This window comes from Uloborus diversus, chromosome 7 (genome assembly GCF_026930045.1).
Source record: "Uloborus diversus isolate 005 chromosome 7, Udiv.v.3.1, whole genome shotgun sequence".
Taxonomy (NCBI): domain Eukaryota; kingdom Metazoa; phylum Arthropoda; class Arachnida; order Araneae; family Uloboridae; genus Uloborus; species Uloborus diversus.
Genome location: NC_072737.1, coordinates 126,921,300 through 126,941,005, shown reverse-complemented (window position 1 = coordinate 126,941,005; position 19,706 = coordinate 126,921,300). Strand labels below are relative to the sequence as shown.

Genomic DNA, 19,706 nt, shown 5'->3' with positions numbered 1-19,706 from the left:
ATACCTTCTGGAGAGGATCTTGATCTAAAGTCTTTTCATACGTTTAAACTAATGTATTAGGATATGCATTTATGCTTTAAACAATGTATCTTGGGGATGTTTTAACCCTCAACCCCCCCCCTCTCGCTGCGCCACTGGGTCTACGATTCCTTGCATTACTATTTCAGATAAAGTAGTCACATTTAACAAGAATTTTTTTCAATTGCACTGTCTCTCTCATAGAGAGCGCAAGGAAAAAAACTAATTAGCACTTGTTCCTATCAGCATCTATCTGTATATACTGAACTTCGTTTCATTGCTTGCTTTATTCTTTGACTTACAAGTTCCTCCAAAAATAAGCTCACCCAAAAGCATACTGAGAGAAATCTTCCGAAAGCTATTAAAACATGGTTGCTTTTCACCCCTCAAAAGTACACCATAACCAGAAATTGCCCCCAACCTCAAGAATATCCCCCGCCTCCCCCCCCCCCCTTCACTCCTAGAAGCCTGTGCCGAATTTACTATTCTTAAATCTGGCAACCCTGGTCATGTCCTTCAGAGATTCGTAAGGACAACTCAGAAAGGCAAACATTTAAAAATCAAATTCTGTTTGACGATGTAATGGAACTCTGAACGAATTTCTGTGGGGACTACAGAGGAAGGTTTAGAAATTAAACGCGATGCAATGTGCAATATGCAATGTTTTGTAACAAAATACCCAATAATGTAGATATGGCTATACTAAAAGGAGAAATTATTTTAATCAAAATCATTTCAGAGGATTTAGAAATAAATTGAGCACGCAGCCAACGAACTAATCTTGCGTTTAAACGCATACTGTGATATTTTTTGAACCGTTTTAGCAATGTTGCCAATAAAAACATTTACTGAGCTCATCGTAACCAGAGGCATTCTAAACTTAAAGTTTTGGGAGGAAATTCTCAATTTGCTGAATGGAACTCCAAATTTTGCCGAATGATGATAGTTTTGTCGAACCGTCAGACATAATTTTCAGAATGAGGAAATTTTTGGAAGATCACAGGGACCTCTCGTGACCTCCAATCGGAGTGCCCCTGATCGCAAACTTCGATCTAAAAAATACAAATTGTCAAATTGTAATTCAAGTTTTCTTGTTATTGATTTCTTATATCTCAGAACTTTTAGATTGGGGAAATGCTGATGCTGCCATCTATTATTGTAAAAGTTAAATTAAGAAATGCTTTATTTTATCACGCATTAACTTTTTTAATTTCTTACCATTTTGTGGAATGATATTAGTCAAAAACAAACCATTCAAGAAAAAAAATATGTGCGTATTTTCAAGAGCTCTCCTTTGCACTTTTTTTTTTTTTTTGATCCAAGGTCCACAACAAAAAAGAACTGCACAAAAAATGACTGGTGAGCAGGGCTGCAGAGCCTGAGGAAAGATGTACGACTGCCAATGGCGTAGCCAAGGGGGGAGGCAGGGGGTCCGGAGCCCCCCCCCCCCGAAATGACTAAGTTTAAATATATGATGAAAAATAGAAAAATACATTGTGTTGAAAACAAGCATTTTACTCAAGTAAAAAAAATGGAGCAAGAAAAATTATGCATATATATATATATATATATTTTGTACAATATATAACATACAAAAAAAAATTTGAAGGGAAAATTGATAAGTAAAATGGGGCGGCGGATGAACGGAGTGGGCGCAGTAAGGCGTAGAGCTTTATTGCAATGATTCTAAATTGTTTCCTAGTGTGCGAAAATATTTCTCCCTCCAGTCTCAAAACCTTGGTTTCTCTTGTATCATTGAAGTAGATGCAAATTCTGAGAATATACCTGTTTAGAATTTAAGGCACTTCTCCTTCGTCTAGTTACCTCCAAATTTCTTGGAATTTTGTCCCTGCATGGGTTTTCTGGGGAAGTGGGGAATCTATTTTGCATTAAGTTTTGCTGTTTGTTTTAAAATCAAATGCATTCAAAATTATTGCTTGTGAGTAAAATAAAATTTTCATACAGTTAAATAAAATTTCCATTTCTAAAATCTATTTTGCTTATTTTTAAGAATATCTGTCAATTTGTCAATTTTTCTTACCCCCTCTCCCCGAAATACCTTCCTGGCTACGCCACTGACAACTCCGACTCCGCAGCACTGCCGATGACTTTTTTTTTTTTCAGGAAAAAATATCTTTTGCGTTGCTGATTGTTGAAAACTTTGAATGAAAAATTTCGGAGTACTGAGATTTCCTCACTGCTGTTTTTTTTTTTTTTTTTACAAAATATAAATAAATAAAACTTTACTTAGTATTAAAGAACTCACTCCATATTTCTTACAAAATAAATTCCAGGCCATTCACACCTCTCCCCCTTCTTCAAGGTAGTTTCTTAAATAAATTAAAGGGACATTTCAAGAAATTAAAGAGGCACGAACAGCATTTTCAGGCTGTCTTTGGACTTATAAAAATAGGAGTGAGGTTATGATCCTCTTGCCAAATTCCCTATATCCGCGCTTGGTTGAATTTCAGACCGGTTGTTCGTTATTTTTATTTGCACTCGTAATTTAAATGTTATTTTCTCATTTTAGTTAAAAATTCAATTAAATTTATGGGCACCACGTGATCCTGAATGACGTTATATTCGTATTTTTAAATAAGCTGGGTGTTAGACCCCTTTTATATATGTATATATATAATAATAATAATAATAAAAGTGAAAAATATTGAAAAGACCACACCAAGAGCCCATAGATGCGCAACGCAGCAAAACTAAAAAGCTAAGTAAATATAAAATTAAGCAAGTAGAATTTCAAATATTAAACAAATTATAAATAATTAATGATGATAAAAAGGAAAAATGCAAACAGCTATTAAGTAGGAAAAGATAAAGTATGAATTTAGAGCTCATCAGCCGTGGAGGATTCATTAATTATGGTCAAATGACCAAAACTAGAAGAGAATGTTTAAGCTCCAGTACATGCAATATAGAGTAACAACGGGCAAAAGCACCACTTGCTAAACTAAAAACAATAAACTAGAGCTCAAACATAAAACTAAAAGCAGGGGGTTTCGCCTCGACTAATTAGGAAAACAAGTTCCGATAATTAGCCATCCACGGGACAATACCTACCTATAACAAAATTATCTTACCTTGAAATCCACGTAAACAAAGCCGAATAGATTGTTCAACCTGGATTCATACTTTATCTTTTCCTACTTAATAGCTGTTTGCATTTTTCCTTTTTATCATCATTAATTATTTACAATTTGTTTAATATTTGAAATTCTGTTTGCTTAATTTTATATATATATATATATATATATATATATATATATATATATATATATATATATATATATATATGTGTGTGTGTGTGTGTGTGTGTGTGTGTGTGTGTAGCTGCTTTAGCTGGATGCCATTTTGGTTGGCTCAGATTTTGTTAGCCATTCTTGATGTGGCTATCTGCACAAATTTTGTTTCATGTTTGTAGTTCATGCTGTGACACAAATATTTCCTGGATTTACAGTTAAATATGCATCTGCGGTGTTTTTATGCACATAAAAGTTTTTATTTAAACAAATGATTCGCGAATATCTTAAATTGTTTAGAAATTAAATTTTACATGAATGTCTTGAAAGTCTTGCATAATAAAAGTTTCAAAACTTGGAATTTTGTCTAATTATAAAATTATTTGTTTCGGTACTAATCAGATTAACATATGGCACTTGCGAATAAAGCAGAACACTCATGATTTTCCCCTATAGTAATTTAACAGCAGAAAACAAACCTGTCCTTTCGGATCCCAGTGCATAGCTTCACTGTACGAGCCGGAAATGAAATGGGACCACACCATACCAGATAGAGAAAGATAAAGGGGCTGTTCAACAAAAACGAAGTAATTTTCCGTCATGCCGAAGCTGTGATGATAGCTTGCATTAAGATACTTGGATGACTTAATGTTGCAAACAACTGTTCCTTTTTCAAAGGGACTATGAGATGAATTTTCTGCAAAATAAGGTATAAGAATTATTATTATTATCATTGTTATTATTATTATTGTTGTTGTTTTTGTTGCCGTTATTATTATTATTTTTAATAACATTATAATCTTAGTAAAATAAAAATGATAATTATTGTCATTATTATTATTCTTATTACCATTATCATCACCACCACCACCACCATCATCATCATCATTATTATCGTTATTCTTATTATTATCGTTATTGTTTTTATTATTATTATCATTATTATTATTAATATCATTATTATTATTATTATTATTATTATTATTATTATTATTATTATTATCACCATCATCATCCTTATCATCATCATAACCATCATCCTCACCAAAGTTATTGTTAGTATTATTAATATCATTATCATTATTGATGTTATTATTATTATTTTTACTATCAATATCATTATTGCTGTAATAATAATTCACCGCCCCACGAGGCTGCATTGTTTGCACTATTTAGATCAAATGCTACCATGCAGAACTTTTATTTTATTTCGTTTCTAGTGATACTCGTACGGCTTTGCACGTAGTAGAAAATTAAAAGGTCACATTTACAAATAATGGATGATGAATTTCTCGCCAATTTGCTATGTTCATTTTCTCGCCCATGTGATGGCAGTTTGTTCGTCCACGTTGTGATAATTTGCTCGCCCACGTTATGATAATTTACTCGTTCATGTTGTGATAATTTGTTGGTAAAATGTTCTTAAAATTGGAATAGCAAAAAGATCAAAATCGAATTTTCGAAATATCACTTCGAGGTGCACCCTCCATACTACAAACTAATTTTATGCCAAATTTCATGAAAATTTGCCGAACGGTCAAGGCGCTATGCGCGTCACAGAGATCCTGACAGACAGAGATCCAGACATACAGATATCCAGACAGAGAGACTTTCAGCTTTATTATTAGTAAAGATAAAAATAAAGAAAGGTAAAAATTAATTAGATGTGTTTTTTACTACAAAACATTTCTCAGGCCGAGAGATGAAATCTACAAAAGAGAAATAAAACGATGTGTGATACCAGATGTTCAGATGCGGCCTTTAGTAAATAAATCGGGCCTTGACATGGTTTTGACAGTGCTCAAGAAAAAAAAAGATTCTTAAGATTTGCCTATATTGCAGTGCGGCTTGTTGTTATAAATGTAAGGTGAACTTATTATTAAGACTAAAAAAATGTATCTTAAAACCTTTTTAAATACTAAAGCAATGCTTGCTTTTACAATTGGGGTATTTTTATTTATTTTTTAAATTGAAAAATGTCTTATGTTTCGTTTTGCAGTTGGTATGTAGAGAAAATTCCTTCAAACAATGAAGTGGTTTTCATCAGTCAAAAGTTCTACTTTTAGTTATTGAAGTTGATAGAATGAGCAAAAGAAATAACATGGACCCAGAAAATACTTTCATTTTCCCAACATTTAATTTTTAAATATTTTTTTTTAACTGTCCAATTTTTCAAATAAAGAGTGGTCTTTATGACGTCCCAAATAATGATCTTTGGCTCGCAACCCACTGGTGAACTGAATGTTTACGCTTGCTGTTTACCGCGTTTCCAGGTTATGATAATTCAAAAGCAAATGAAATATTGCGCTCTACGCTTGCTATCAACCATATTGTTGCCAGTACATGCGAGTGAAGATGCGAATTAAATATTGAGCTCGCGCTAATGGCATCAGTGAATGGCATTTCATCACTTTTGGGATGTCATGTGCAGAAGCGCAAAAAAAGAAATGGAAACTGCGCAACGATTAAAATAATTTTTTTTAATATCAAACTTTGTCAAATTATTTTTAAAAAAATGTCAGATCGCGTGTTTTTAAGCATGCTCTTTCAGAAAAAAATACTTTTAAAATTTAGGAATCGACCCCATTGTACTTGTATCCAAATTAATGGGTTATTTTTTCTCTTTTTTGAAGTGAAAATTTCTTTAGGCGCGCACGTAGAGCATTTTTGTGGTGGGGGAAAAACCATCCATTTCTCGACACCGAAAATTGGTCACCAACATTTGGAATACAACCCATGCGCTAGTTCTCTCTGCTCCTTTACGTGCGATTGTTTCGTTAAGATTCCGATGCTCAGTGGCGCAATCAAGAATAGTACAACCTACCCACCGTGAGTTCGATCCTCACCCTCATATAATACTTCTGAAATAAAAACTTCTTTTGGCGCTAGGTATTTTTTGAAATGAGAAAAAAACAATGTTTCTGATATCGGTGAGACATTGTGTTTGCCGTTACCACTCTGAAAACAGACAGCTAATTGTTATGGTTGCGGTTTATATTTCACCGGATAAGTTTTCAAGCGCAATACAAGAATTTCTGTATGAAAATTTATTTATTTATTTCTTCTAAAGACGCTTTTGCATTACTTCAAGATAAAATCGGGAAGAGCTTTGATGGTGCCGATGATTTTGAGTGGGGATTTCAACATCAATTTTTCAGATGATAAAAATCTACCATTATTTGAATTTTAAATGGAGAATTTGATTTAACGATGTCCAATCATTGCAATCTTAGCACAAAGAGATATGAAAGTGCAGTTGATGCAGCCTTTAAGCAATATTTAATGAGATTCGAATAAAAGTTTTTTCATTTCCTATATTGGTTACAATAAACGTAGTATGTTTTGGAATATAATAATAATAATGATGATGATCATGGTGTAAAAAAATCAGGATATTGAATAGGAATGATACATATAAATTTGAAAAAAATTAAAATGTGGAATTTTTTTTATTTAAATCACATTTTTTTTTTAATTTAAAATCTGTGTGGTGTTTTTTTTTTTTTTTTTTTTTTTTTTTTAAATGAACCCCGAATTATCTGGCATCCCTCAAAATTCGAATTTTCTGGCATGCTGGTCAATCTTACGGCCTATCGGCTCTTTTCGGCAAGTCAGCTAAAGAGGGTTAATGCAGTAAATTGCATGGGTTTATGCATGGAAAACTTAATAGTGCAAACTAAGAATTTATTTTCTAATATTTCCTACATTTGCGTCAATATTTACTTTATGAACGAACTGAAATAGACCAACCAAAATGTATTGATGCTCGCATTGCTGATAAACGCTAAAACTAGACTAGATGTTTTGAATCTACAAATTATAAAACTTTAATTTTTGGAACTACAATTATTTAATTTTAAATGAATATTAAACACACACTACACACGCGCGTACAAACATACCAAATATTTTTTTGTATTTTTAAGTTTTCACTTCTGTCAGCAGTCCCTTGACTGCCTATTTTTTTAACTATGTCTCACCAGGTAATACATTCCCTAAATTTTCCTGGCATTTCATTTCAGAGTTCCTGCTACATTATCTGCAGGGTGGTCCGAAAGTGGGGGCCACCCAGTTTTATTTTCAATATTACGTCTGTTATGGTTGAATGCTTGCATGCACAATTTACCTTGAAGTCTTAAGTTATAAAAATCAGTAAACATCAAAATCACGACTCTATGGTCAAAAATCGAACGTCTCACCATTCGGGTCACCACAACTTCATGAAAATCATTTAATGTTAATTATAAATTTGTTATACAGCTTTGAATGATTTACATTTTTAACACTGTATTTGAAACATAAAACTATTACCTTTTGGGGGGAATTTTAAGATGCTGTATGTTGGCTTTAAACCAATAGCACTGCCGATATTGTACACTGTTCCATCTGTATCTTGGTGCGCATGCGCAAGGGCTGCATTTACTGGAACAAAATTTCTTAAATTAACCTAGAAATAAACCATTGTCCAATTCAATAATGACCGTATTGTAAATCTATCTAATTTTTTTTGCATAAATTGTAAGTGATTAATTGTGCATCACTGCATTGGTTGCTTAAAAAACACTGAACAGAAATGAAAACACAACTACAATGAAAACTGAAGACATGTGTTTTCGTGGGCCGTGGTAGCCCGATCGGTAGAGTGTCGGATTCGGGGCCGGAGGGTCCTGGGTTCGAACCTCGATGGTCGAAGATCCACCGTCGTCATTAAAGGGGACTGGGCGACGTTAAATGTGCTCGTGGTCTCAAAGTCCTCCAAGAGAAACGATACCTCTGGGGGGGTGCTAGCACCAGGTAGCTATTAGCTCTTGAACTAGTTCTAAATTCTCATAAACTGTTCGATCCGGTGATGGTGCTGCCATCTATCGGTATATAAAATAATGGAGGCAAGGCACTTAGTATGCAGTCCTCGACATAAATACAGTTGTAGTCAGTTGTGACTCTGAATAGGAATAGGAATGTGTTTTCATGCTACAAGTAGAGTAGCTAGCTCTTTGCTTTAGGAGAGCGCAAACATTTAGAGAAATAACAGTTTGAAGGTAGTATTTAGAATTTGAAGCAGTCATTTTTCTCGGGGTAAAAAATATAAAAATAATTTATTTTGGGAGGGGTTAGAGTGAACGGTTTCTTCTAATACGTTGTAAAACAAAAACTCCCCTAAATTTTACTGTCTTAATCATGCTGTTGAATTTTTTGTGCACTAATTGTAATAAGTTTTCGAAGTACATCGACAGTCACAAGGTTTTAAGTTTACATTAAGGTTACTTGATCTCGTAGGGTAAAACACTGGCTTGAATATAATACTATATATACCACAGGCAACATTTACACAGTCAACTCAATAGCTGATTTAAAACCGTGACGAGTTTTCTTTAGTGTATATGCCTCTGATTAAAAGTAACCTGTTCAGACTGGATACATGTTAGTTTTTCTAAACACTTTTTTTTAAAAAAATTAAGTAAATTTAAAAACATCATAGATTACAAATTTCGTATAAAATTCTAATAAAAGGATCTAATAATCCAGAAATCTCTAATCCATAATGGAAAATCAAAAATCGTCTGTCTATCTGTCTAAAACTTGGTGTTCTCGAGAACCGCTGCAAGTCGAGAGTCGAACGAGGTACCGATCGATTAGAAGTTTTCCAAAGAAAACAATAAGACCAATCTTGAAATTGTTCGGCTCTAATTAGCAGAGATATTAATTAAAACGTTAATTAGCATTACGTTACTCAGGAATTTTTTTTTTCCTGTTGCCATTTTGCATATGGGTTTTCAAATAAAATTCTAATAATTGTTTTAAAAGGGGAGTTTTTTGACTACTATCCAAATCTTAAAACAGCTTTTTCATTTAGAATTTTATTTTAAATTAGCTTCATTATTCTTTTATTCTGAACTATAAATCCTAAAACTACTTTTTTTTTTAGAATTTTATTGTAAAATATTAGCTTCGTTTTTCTTTTATTCTAAGGAATGAGGTTTATTTCTTTTCGTGTTGCTATTTTACATGTGTTAGCAAATAACATTTTAAATAATTGTTACAGTTGGCACAGTAGGATTGACGTTATCAAAACAACCAACCGGATTAACCGGTTGCTCATTTCGAACACAACTTTTATTTATCGTCTACCATTTTTATTTTTAAAAGCCAAGGTTCTTAACTCTTGTCAGCATACAGAAATTTAGTTATTTTTATTTATTGTAGAGTAAGTTTACCATTACCATCCTCATATTTTGATAAGATTAGAATGTGCTAATTATGTTTTTTTTTTTTTTTTTTTGGACTTTTCTCCTTCACATTTGCATTTCTTCAGAATGGGTGAGTTTTAAAATTATAAACTTTTTCCCCCTCTTTTTTCTTTCCTTTTGAAATACATTTTGTATAGTTAAAGAATACATTAAATAAAGATTGTTTAGATTTCTTCAAATGAAACAAGTTCCAGAACTAAGAAACTTTGCTTTTAATGATTTTAACTAAAGCTTAATTGAATGTTGATGACTTCGTATTAAAGAAATGCAATGTTTAGTATTTAATGAGTCTTGATGCTATAATTTCACGTAATCAAACAAGCAATATGTGTCATTTTATCGTAAAAGCAGGTTGTTATTGTACATAAATATTTTTTATATAGTTTATCAGATGTGTATGTCCGTTTAACGTGAGCACAGATTAAGGCCCCTATATACAGGGCTGCGGAGTCGGAAGGAAAATGGCCGACTCCGACCCCGACTCCGACTCCTGGATTTTGAAATGCCCGACTCCGACTCCGACTCCGGATTTCTTTTATTATTTTTTTTTAATTGTATTTTTTCAACTCCCTCTCTCCCTTCAGGGGAAGGGTTGAAACCTCTAAACAGAGATTTAAATATTAATTCCTTTTTATGAAAATTTCGCATTTTGTTTTTTATTGTAAACCCAAGACGCATACAACGTTAGAAATTCAATTTAAAAATCAAATTTTCCAATAGTTACGAGTTAAAAAGTGAGATAACTTAAAAATCCCTTTTAAAAATTTGAAAAGGATTATCTGTAATTTGCCCCCCTTTAATGTTTAACAAATTGATATTGATCAAATCGTGTGCTTTCAATTTTTGAAAGCTGTAACTTGAGAGAAAAAATGCTTTTTTTCTAAATCCAAGTTCTTGAGAGGGGGTGGTTGCTCCGGGTGACACCCATCTGGTAGATGACACCAAAAGTTAATTTCAGAGTTTATAAAAAAAATAGAAATATTTTAATTCTGAAAATTTTCGCGAATATATTTTAAATTATATTTCATCAATAAAATTTCAGCGAAAATAGGGCACATATACGTCAGGAGCTAATTTTACACAAAATGCGGGGTTATATAAATTTGTACGAATAGCTTTTACTATACTTATATTTCTTCTTCGCTAAATTTTTAATTTAAATTTTATTGGCTGCTTTAAAATTAACCTTAATATGAAGATTTTAAGATTAACTGCAATTATTGAGTGTTGTAATCAAGAAATCATTTACACTTATTTTGTTCCATACTTTTTAGTGAGAACCAAGCTTATAGAAATAGTCTTAATAGAGAAAAAAAAAACATTTGATTATTTCATCGAATCTTTTGGATTCGTGCTTTCGCGCCATAACTTTTTTGAATTTGCCGATCACCCTTAAACGTTTCAACCTTAGCTATGGGCCTCGACTTACTAATTTTTTTACATTTCTTTTACTATTTTATAACCGAGATCGAACAAAACACTATATTTCTATTTTTATTTGAAAGTGATTACTTGAAAATGTTAGGCAACAAAATCGTTTGCTGACAGTTGCTATTAGTTAAGTTCAAAAGCAAGCAAACTAGGGGACGGCTACAGAAAGTTCGGTAAGCACTCAAGCTAGCTGATTGCCATAATGGCTGTTATTTTCTCATTATTATCTTTTTATACATGTAATCGAACCAATTGGTAATCAGTTTTTAAAAAATGCAAGGAGAATCAGTGAAAAGGATAGAAAAAAAGAAGCTCGGAGTCGGAGTCGGAGTCGGCATGTTTTTGAACAACTCCGACTCCGACTCCTTTACCCCAAAATCTATCCGACTCCGACTCTTCGACTCCGACTCCGATCCGACTCCACAGCTCTGCCTATATATACGAGTCGACGCATCAGCTTAAGATTAGCCATTTTGGATCGGAGCGCGTGTTGGAATGGTTTTTTTCCTGGCGAGTAAGTGAGAAATTATTAGCAACACGTGAATTGTTTATTAAATGAAATATTATTTTCGGCAAATCTGGCGAAATCCGAAACTTTGTTGCAGTAACCCTAACAGTGCAAGAATGGAAAGTCCAATCCAGAATGGCTAAACTTAAGCTGATGCGTCGGCCTATCTATATAGCGGCTCCAGCCACCACCACACTAGAGTCACACTAGAGAGACTCTAGTGTGGTGGTGCTCTAGCACAGATTATAGTTGATAATGCATATATTTTCATCTTTTGTGCTGATTGAAAATACTTATAATTTGTATCATTGTCAGCTATTATTGACGTTAATAAGATTTTTGCCAAAAATATGCGTTACTCTCGTTTTGCAAACCTTGTTACATGCATTTATTTAATCCCTAACGCGTTAGAAACTGATAACAGACTATTACAAAAACATCAATTTTACATCTCTTTCATTTTTTGAGGCAGCCCGTGCAACGCCTATCGACGCAGCTAGCTATAGATAAGTTTTTGAGAGAGGCTATTTTCAGAATAAATATTTCTAAAAGTTTCAGAAAACGAAACTTTTACCAATATCAACGCATTTATAGAAGAAAGTTTTGAATTTTAAATGCAAAAATTAGTTTATCACTGTCACTCCTCTATTACAAAAATAAAGAAGTTGTCAAATACAGTTGCTCTCAAAAGTGTTCGTACAGCTACGACTTTCAATGAAATAGGGCCCTGTCCATTGGTTAGAATTAATATCTCGAAATAGGAATTTAATGATAAGATCTATGACCAATTTTCAACAAAACTACGTGAAAGTTTTTTTAAAAATACTAAAACTTATTTTTTTAAAAATCAAAAACCAAAAGGTGCCACAAATTTTATCTCACAAAAGTCTTTGTACACTTTAAAAAAATTTCTATATATTATTGAATGATCTAACTTTTTATTAAGTTATTATTTAGTAGAATATCATGCAGTATAAACAACACCTTTTAAACGTCTGGGAATATATCTCATTCTTTTTTCTTTCTTTTTTTTTTTCTTTTTTGCTTAATTTCTGACTTTGTGTGTGTCTTACTGTTTCTACCTCTATTTTCGTTTCAAAGTCGTATTTTAGTAATCTAGCTTCCAGATATCTCTAAATGTGCTACATTAAGTTCAAATCTGGAGATTGAAGGGATATTTTCTAAACTTTAGGACAATTTTTGAGGCACTAGATGCAGACGTTGAAAACCGTGGGCTTCTTATCGTTATCTTGATAAAAAAACAAAGTTTTTTTCCGATAACCAAATTTTCGGCTAAGAGTTTAAAATGGGTTTTTTAAATATTTAAATGAAAAGCATGATTCATTATTTCATCAAAATTTTCCAAACTACCAAGTCCTGATGCTGATATGCACCCTTACACAAAAACACCTTCACCGTCCTGATTAACTGATCCAACCAAGTTCTTAAGATTAAGTTCTTAATTTTTCTTCTATTTACAATTATGCTACAATTTAACAAAAAACGTTGAATTCACTCTTATCTGTAAGTGAGACGTAATTCCAAAACGTTTTGAGTGTATTTATCATTGATTTTGCGACGAAAAGCGTAAGCTTTCTGTTTTTCGCACGGCCAAGAAAATTTCTGCGGGAAGAGGTCCCATTTAATCCAGTTAATCAGAGAACTTGGCGAACAATTTTAGGTAAAAATTAAATGCAAAAAGTTTCATTTATTTCTGCAAAATCTTTTACAGCACTCAAATGTGTATTTTTCATAAATTTTTTCATTGTAAATCTCCGATCACGCTTTGTTAACTTAGCCGGTTGACCTTTCCTTACCTTGTTTTCGGTCCGATTCTTATCTTTAATGTACGAACACCTTTGGGAAGCTTGTACCTTGGGACACTGCTAATTTCTAAGAATATCTTTTTAGCAGCCATGTTTTGTGTAATCTCTAATAGTAACCTTCACCACTAACAATGAACATCAAAAGAGTTAAATTGGTGATTTTTTGAGAGAAAGAATATTTCATGACTCCAAAGTAAATATTTTCTTCATTTGTATTTCATTTTCTGTCTTTGTATTTTTAAAACTAACCAACTGAATTTTATTTTGTTGTTACAGAGAAGTAGGGGGAGGTGGGATACGCTCTGGATCGCTCTCAATTATTTTAATACTATTATTATTTTTTAGTTTATTTTATGACCAACAAAAAGCACCTATAGTCCTACAAATTCTGTAAGGAAATCACATGGTACAGTTATATTGAAAAAATTTTATTTCAGAAAGTGTTATTTCAGTAGTCGTGAGTAATTCTCAGAAAACTAACTTTACTTTTTTTAATGGTTTTCATCAAGATTGCGGGGGGGGGGGGGCATTGAACTTCTTTCTTAAAGTAAGTTCCTTTAGTTCATAAAAATTGGCACTTTTTTTTATTTTTTGTTAAAAAGAAAAAAATTATAACAGCACTTTTTCAGACCAAGAACGTGGGGTAGGTCAGTCCACTCGTTGTGGGGCACGTTGGACCGGACCAACCTACCCCACCTTTTTTAAAAACCTTTTTTTTTTTCTTAAATCTCGATAATTATTACAATATTCTCAATGTTTGTATATTATACATTTATTTCATTTCACGTACCCCACCCGTGGGGCACGTTAGTCCACTTTACAAGGTTTCGTTAAAAAATTAATATAAAAAAGAAATTACCACTTCAACACTTCCAAACAAATCTATGGTGTTGAGAAGTGTTTAGGGAAACTTATATTGGAAAATCGAATTGCTCATTAAATTTTTTTGATGAGATAAAAAATGATAAGTAAAAAATTTTACCAACCTGCCCCACCTCCCCTTACTTTAAATATTTTGGTTATGAGAAAATAATGATAGTGCATCTAGTCTAAATTGATCACTATTTTGGTTTTTCTTAAAACATGTGGTGATTGTACTTTGGGACAGCCATATATGTTGTACCTTAGGACGCGTCACAAGGTACAACACATGCATGGTTCTTAATAATTAAGACACGTTTAGGAACGTGGAAAAATTATTTACTCTGATTTAGTCTTTTCATTTAATTCACTTAATTTTAAATAATAATTCATTAATTCATTATTCATGATTTACTTTATTAATTAATATGAAATATATATATATATATATATATATATATATATATATATATATATATATATATATATATATATATATATATATATATATATATATATATATATATATATATATATATATATATATATATTGTAACGGATTCGGTGCGACTTCCACTTTCTTGAAAAGAAAACACAGTTCTTGATAAAAACACAGGAAATTTATTTACACTATGTACAGGAAAGATCTTCAACAACTGCTAAATTATTCATCAGCAATTAAGCAATTATCACACAACACCGTAAACTCGACGTTTACACACGTATTTACTTCCAAATACGAAAACAACACAGCGAAATGCCTCGCTATAAACAGAGCAAAAATGTTCTCAGTTCGAAATATCAACCGAAACTAAACTGTTTATCCATCGCTAACGGCTTTTATACACCGAAAAGAATTTTCCACAACATTCTTACCTCTTCGCGAAATGCGTAGACCGTTATCAACGAAAAGAAAGAAAATAGGGGTCGTATACTTTAGCCGAATGGAAAAGGGGTTGTATATTCATTACGGGAAACTATTTACAGGTTACGTTCCTACAATAATTACTATTTACAGAATTTGTAACATTGCCCCCTTCCTAAGGACTGCACGTCCCGGGCAGTACAATCCCCAGAAAGGGTGTCGAACTTCTATCACAAGTTTACAAATATTCACATTAATTAATAACTAACAGATACATAGGAAACACAATAATAACAAGAAATATTACTAAACATTAAAAGGAAAAATTATCTACAACTTTTATGTTATCAACCATGGTTGTTTACATAATACTCATGAACTATGGCCATAGTATGGGGCTAACCGATCATAATGTACAACCCTAGGTTTTGCATTAGGTGATTTTTGGATCCTCACTACGACGTCATTTAGTCGGTTAACGACTTTGTAGGGTCCATCCCAATGCGACTGCAATTTGGGTGAAAGACCTTTCCGTCGGATGGGATTCCATAACCAAACCTTGTCGCCTTCGTTGAATTCATGTCCAGTAGACCTTGTGTCGTATCGGGTCTTCATCTTCTCCGCCGCGATGTTGATTCGCTCTCGTGCGAAGTTATGAACGTCTTCCAACCGGGCCTGGAGATCCTGGATGTACTCCTCAGGCGATGAAGGCGCATCCGGAGGACGACCGAAGACGAGATCACAAGGTAGCCGAAGCTCTCGTCCGAAGAGCATCTGAGATGGGGCATATCCGGTAGTCTCGTGGACAGCACTGCGGTAGGCCAGCAGGAACAAAGGCAGCTTCTTGTCCCAATCCTGTTGATTTCTGGAGACCATAAGTGAGAGATTGTTCAGGATTGTGCGGTTAAATCTCTCCACCATGCCATCCGATTGTGGGTGTAGTGGTGTTGTCCTAGTTTTCTCAATTCCGAGAATTTGACATAGGCCCTTAAACACAGCAGAGATGAAATTCCTCCCTTGATCGGAATGAATCTGCAAAGGTGTTCCATATCTCGAGATCCAATGTTGGACTAGAGTCTCTGCTACGGTGGTAGCCTCTTGATCTGGAATGGGATATGCTTCCGGCCATTTGGTGAAGTAGTCGATGGAAACAAGAATGTATTTGTTCCCATCAGCAGTTCCTGGTAGAGGACCCAGGATGTCGATCCCAATTCGTTCGAAGGGAGCTCCAACGTTGTACAGATGTAGCTTCCCTCTGCTTCTCTTCTTCGGTCCTTTACGAGCAGCACAGGCGTCACAAGAATGGCACCACTTCTCCACGTCATCCTTCGCCTTGCTCCAGAAGAAGCGCTCCCGAACTTTATTGAGAGTTTTCAAGACACCAAAATGTCCTCCAGTCGCACTACTATATATTTCTTTCAGAACATCTGAAATCCTGGATCGAGGAAGTAGTAACTGCCACCTAGATGTCTTGCCGTCGTCAGATTCCCATTTCCGGTGTAGCACGCCGTTCCGTAAATGGAGTGAGTTCCATAAAGCCCAGTATCTTTTTGTTGCAGGACTGAAGATGGAAACGTCCTGCCAGCTAGGGCGTCGACTGTCACTTTCCATGAACTCTAAAATTGGTTTTATGTCGGGGTCTTCAAGTTGATCTTTTCGAACTTGGTCATCACTCCATGGATCAGGTTCTGATGATGTTGGAGTCACTGTCACCTGATAGGCGGTAGGGCTAGTCGTTCCATACTGTTTCTCGATTCGGGAACAATAGTGGCAGTTCTCAGGACAGGGTCTCCTTGATAAAGCGTCAGCATTACCGTGAGATAACCCTTTTCGATGCTTGATCTCCATGTCATATTCCTGGAGCCGCTGTATCCATCTGGCTATCTGGCCTTCCGGATTTTTGAAGTTCAAAAGCCAAGTTAATGAGGCATGATCTGTCCGAAGCAGAAATTTTCGGCCGTAGAGGTAATGATGGAAGTGTTCTACAGCTTTCACTATGGCCAGTAACTCCTTTCTGGTGACGCAGTAATTTCGCTCCGACTTGGATAAGCATTTGCTCCAGTAAGCGATGACATGTTCATTTCCGTCAATTTCTTGGGATAAAACAGCTCCGATGCCCTCGTTGCTCGCATCAGTGTCCAGGATGAAGGATTTTTCAGGCTGAGGATAGGCGAGGATAGGCGTTGATGTTAAAGCCTCCTTCAGTCGTAGAAATGCATCTTCGCATTCTTTGGACCATTCAAACTTTTGCTTGCTCTCCGTCAGCTTATGCAAAGGTCGTGCAATGTTGGAAAAACCCTTCACAAACTTCCTGTAGTACGTGCAGAGCCCCAGGAAACTTCGCAACTGATGGATGTTTTCGGGACGACTCCAACTCCTGACCGCAGATACCTTCTCTGGATCGGTTTGCACACCCTCAGAAGAGATGATGTGACCAAGGTAGTTCACTTCCCGGCGGAACAAATTACATTTGGACGGGCTTAACTTCAGATTGGCTTCCTTAAGCTTTTGCAGCACCTTCCTAAGATTTGCCAGATGTTCTTCGAAGCTGCGTCCCACGATGATGATATCGTCTAAGTAGACCAGACAGGATTCGTAAGAGAGTCCTCTTAACACTGTCTCCATAAGACGCTCGAACGTAGCTGGTGCATTGCAGAGGCCGAAGGGCATAACTTTGAACTGCCATAAGCCTTGTCCAGTTGTAAACGCTGTCTTCTCTCGGTCATCAGGGTGTATCTCAACCTGCCAGTAGCCGCTCTTCAAGTCCAGGGTCGAAAACCACTTGTGTCCGGAAAGAGTGTCCAAGGTGTCGTCTATCCGTGGAAGAGGGTAACTGTCTTTCTTGGTGATTTCATTCAGTCGTCGGTAATCGACACAAAATCTGGTGGAGCCATCTTTCTTTCGGACCAAGACGATGGGAGAGGCCCAGGGACTGGATGAAGGTTCGATTACATCATTCTCCTTCATCTCTTTCAGGAGGGTCTCAACCTCTTCCTTCTTGGCGAACGGTAGTCGTCTTGGATGCTGTTTAATAGGGAGGTGTTCTCCAGTGTAAATCCTATGCTGCGTTAAATTCGTACGGCCAACATCCTCCGATGTAGATGAAAACAGATGCTTGAAGTCGTCCACCAATTGTTCCGCAGCAGTTCTTTGATCTTTCGACAATGGCGCACTCCCAATTAACTTCGACGTCAAGGACTCAGAAGACACAGTCTCAGGGGAATTGATTCTTCTAATGATGCAGTTTACTGGAGTACAAGTTGCCAACACTTCACCTTTTCGGATATTCCTTGGCCTTTCACTCACGTTGGCGACTCTCACAGGAATTACATCCTTAGAAAGGTCCACAAGCGTAGATGCTACCAGCACTCCTTTTGGGTTATTGCTTAAGTTGGGGTATTCAATGAGTCCAAATCTAAAACTATTGCTTTCTTCAATGGAGCCGGGTATTAATGATTCTGACCTTGAGGGAATTGATAAATCTGTTTGGGCAATTATTTGGTGAGCGGATTTTACATTACTTTCTGCGGGAAAGACTGCTATGTCTTCTCTCGTCGAATGCAGCTCGTTAGTCTTGAAGTCGAGGTTGAAGTCATACTTCTTTAAAAAGTCCAATCCGAGAATGAAGGGGTCTATGATAGCAGCAACGAATGCGGTATGATGGTAAATGGCATTTCCAAACACAATTTCTAAGTTCACTTTACCTTCAATCTCGATCTTGTCACCTGTCACAGTTTGGAGGGTAACGCAGGGCGGCGTCCACAGAATGTTGAGTCCAAATTGACGAGCCACATCTGTTCTAATGATCGTAACATTGGCTCCAGTGTCAATAATCAGTTCGCATGGAAACCCGTTTACATATGCGTAAACAAACAGTCCATTACTGCCGCCACTCGTTGATGAAATCTGGAAAACTTTAAGATGGGGCTCATTCCAATTTGGCGACGTCCGCCCCGCGATTTTGCCATGGCTTAGTTTTCCTGGACCTGCGAGGGAGAGGTGCTCTTCCCTCTGGTTTCTTGACGAGCTTCACAGTTTCTTCGTAAGTGACCCTCGCCACCACATTTCCAGCACTTAAGTGATTGTCCATTATGGTCCTTGGGAGCCGAAGTCCTTTTGAGGATTCCTGCAATTTCTTTTATTTGCTTTTCCAGTTCAGCAAAACGTGACGAAACCGGATCAGGCTCATCAGTTTTCACGCCGCGGATTGAATGGCGATCCTTGCGGGTTGCTTGCTGGGCGGCCTCTAACTTCATCGCATACACAACAGCAGAACTCAGGTCTTTGACATCCGCCATCCGTAGAGCTTTCTGGATTTCCGGATCTCGAACCCCGTCGATGTAGTAGTTGAGCTCCAGGTTGTCTCGAACATCCGCAGGACAGTCACAAAAAGCAAGATGAGACAGTCTCTCGATGTCCGCCGCTAGCTCTTGCAGGGTTTCCCCGGTTTTCTGGAAACGGGACTTCAACTGGAGTCGGCTGAAATCTTTCTGGCACTTCTCACCGAAGCGAAGCTCCAACGCAGATGTGAGGGCGGCGAAATCCAGGCGCTGGCTGTCCGGAAGGGTCTGGAGAATGTCCGCTGCGTCACCTCTCAGGGATGCTGCAAGATGACAGGCCTTGGTAGCAGAGTCCCATCCGTTCGCTTCCGCCACTATCATGAATTGAGTTTTGTAAACCTGCCACGAAGTTTTCCCA

The 19,706-nt window shown here is 35.8% G+C and overlaps 1 protein-coding gene across 1 annotated transcript in view; it reads right to left on the bottom strand.

Moving 5' to 3' along the window:
• Positions 1-19,706, bottom strand: part of LOC129225938 (carotenoid-cleaving dioxygenase, mitochondrial-like) — a 53,229-nt gene that overhangs the window by 17,378 nt on the left and 16,145 nt on the right. Inside the window, exons 4-5 of the mRNA XM_054860485.1 lie at positions 7,581-7,716; positions 3,749-3,966 (exon numbers count right to left, since the gene is read on the bottom strand). Of these exons, the coding sequence (XP_054716460.1) occupies positions 3,749-3,966; positions 7,581-7,716 (354 nt within the window). The remainder of the gene's footprint in view (positions 1-3,748; positions 3,967-7,580; positions 7,717-19,706) is intronic.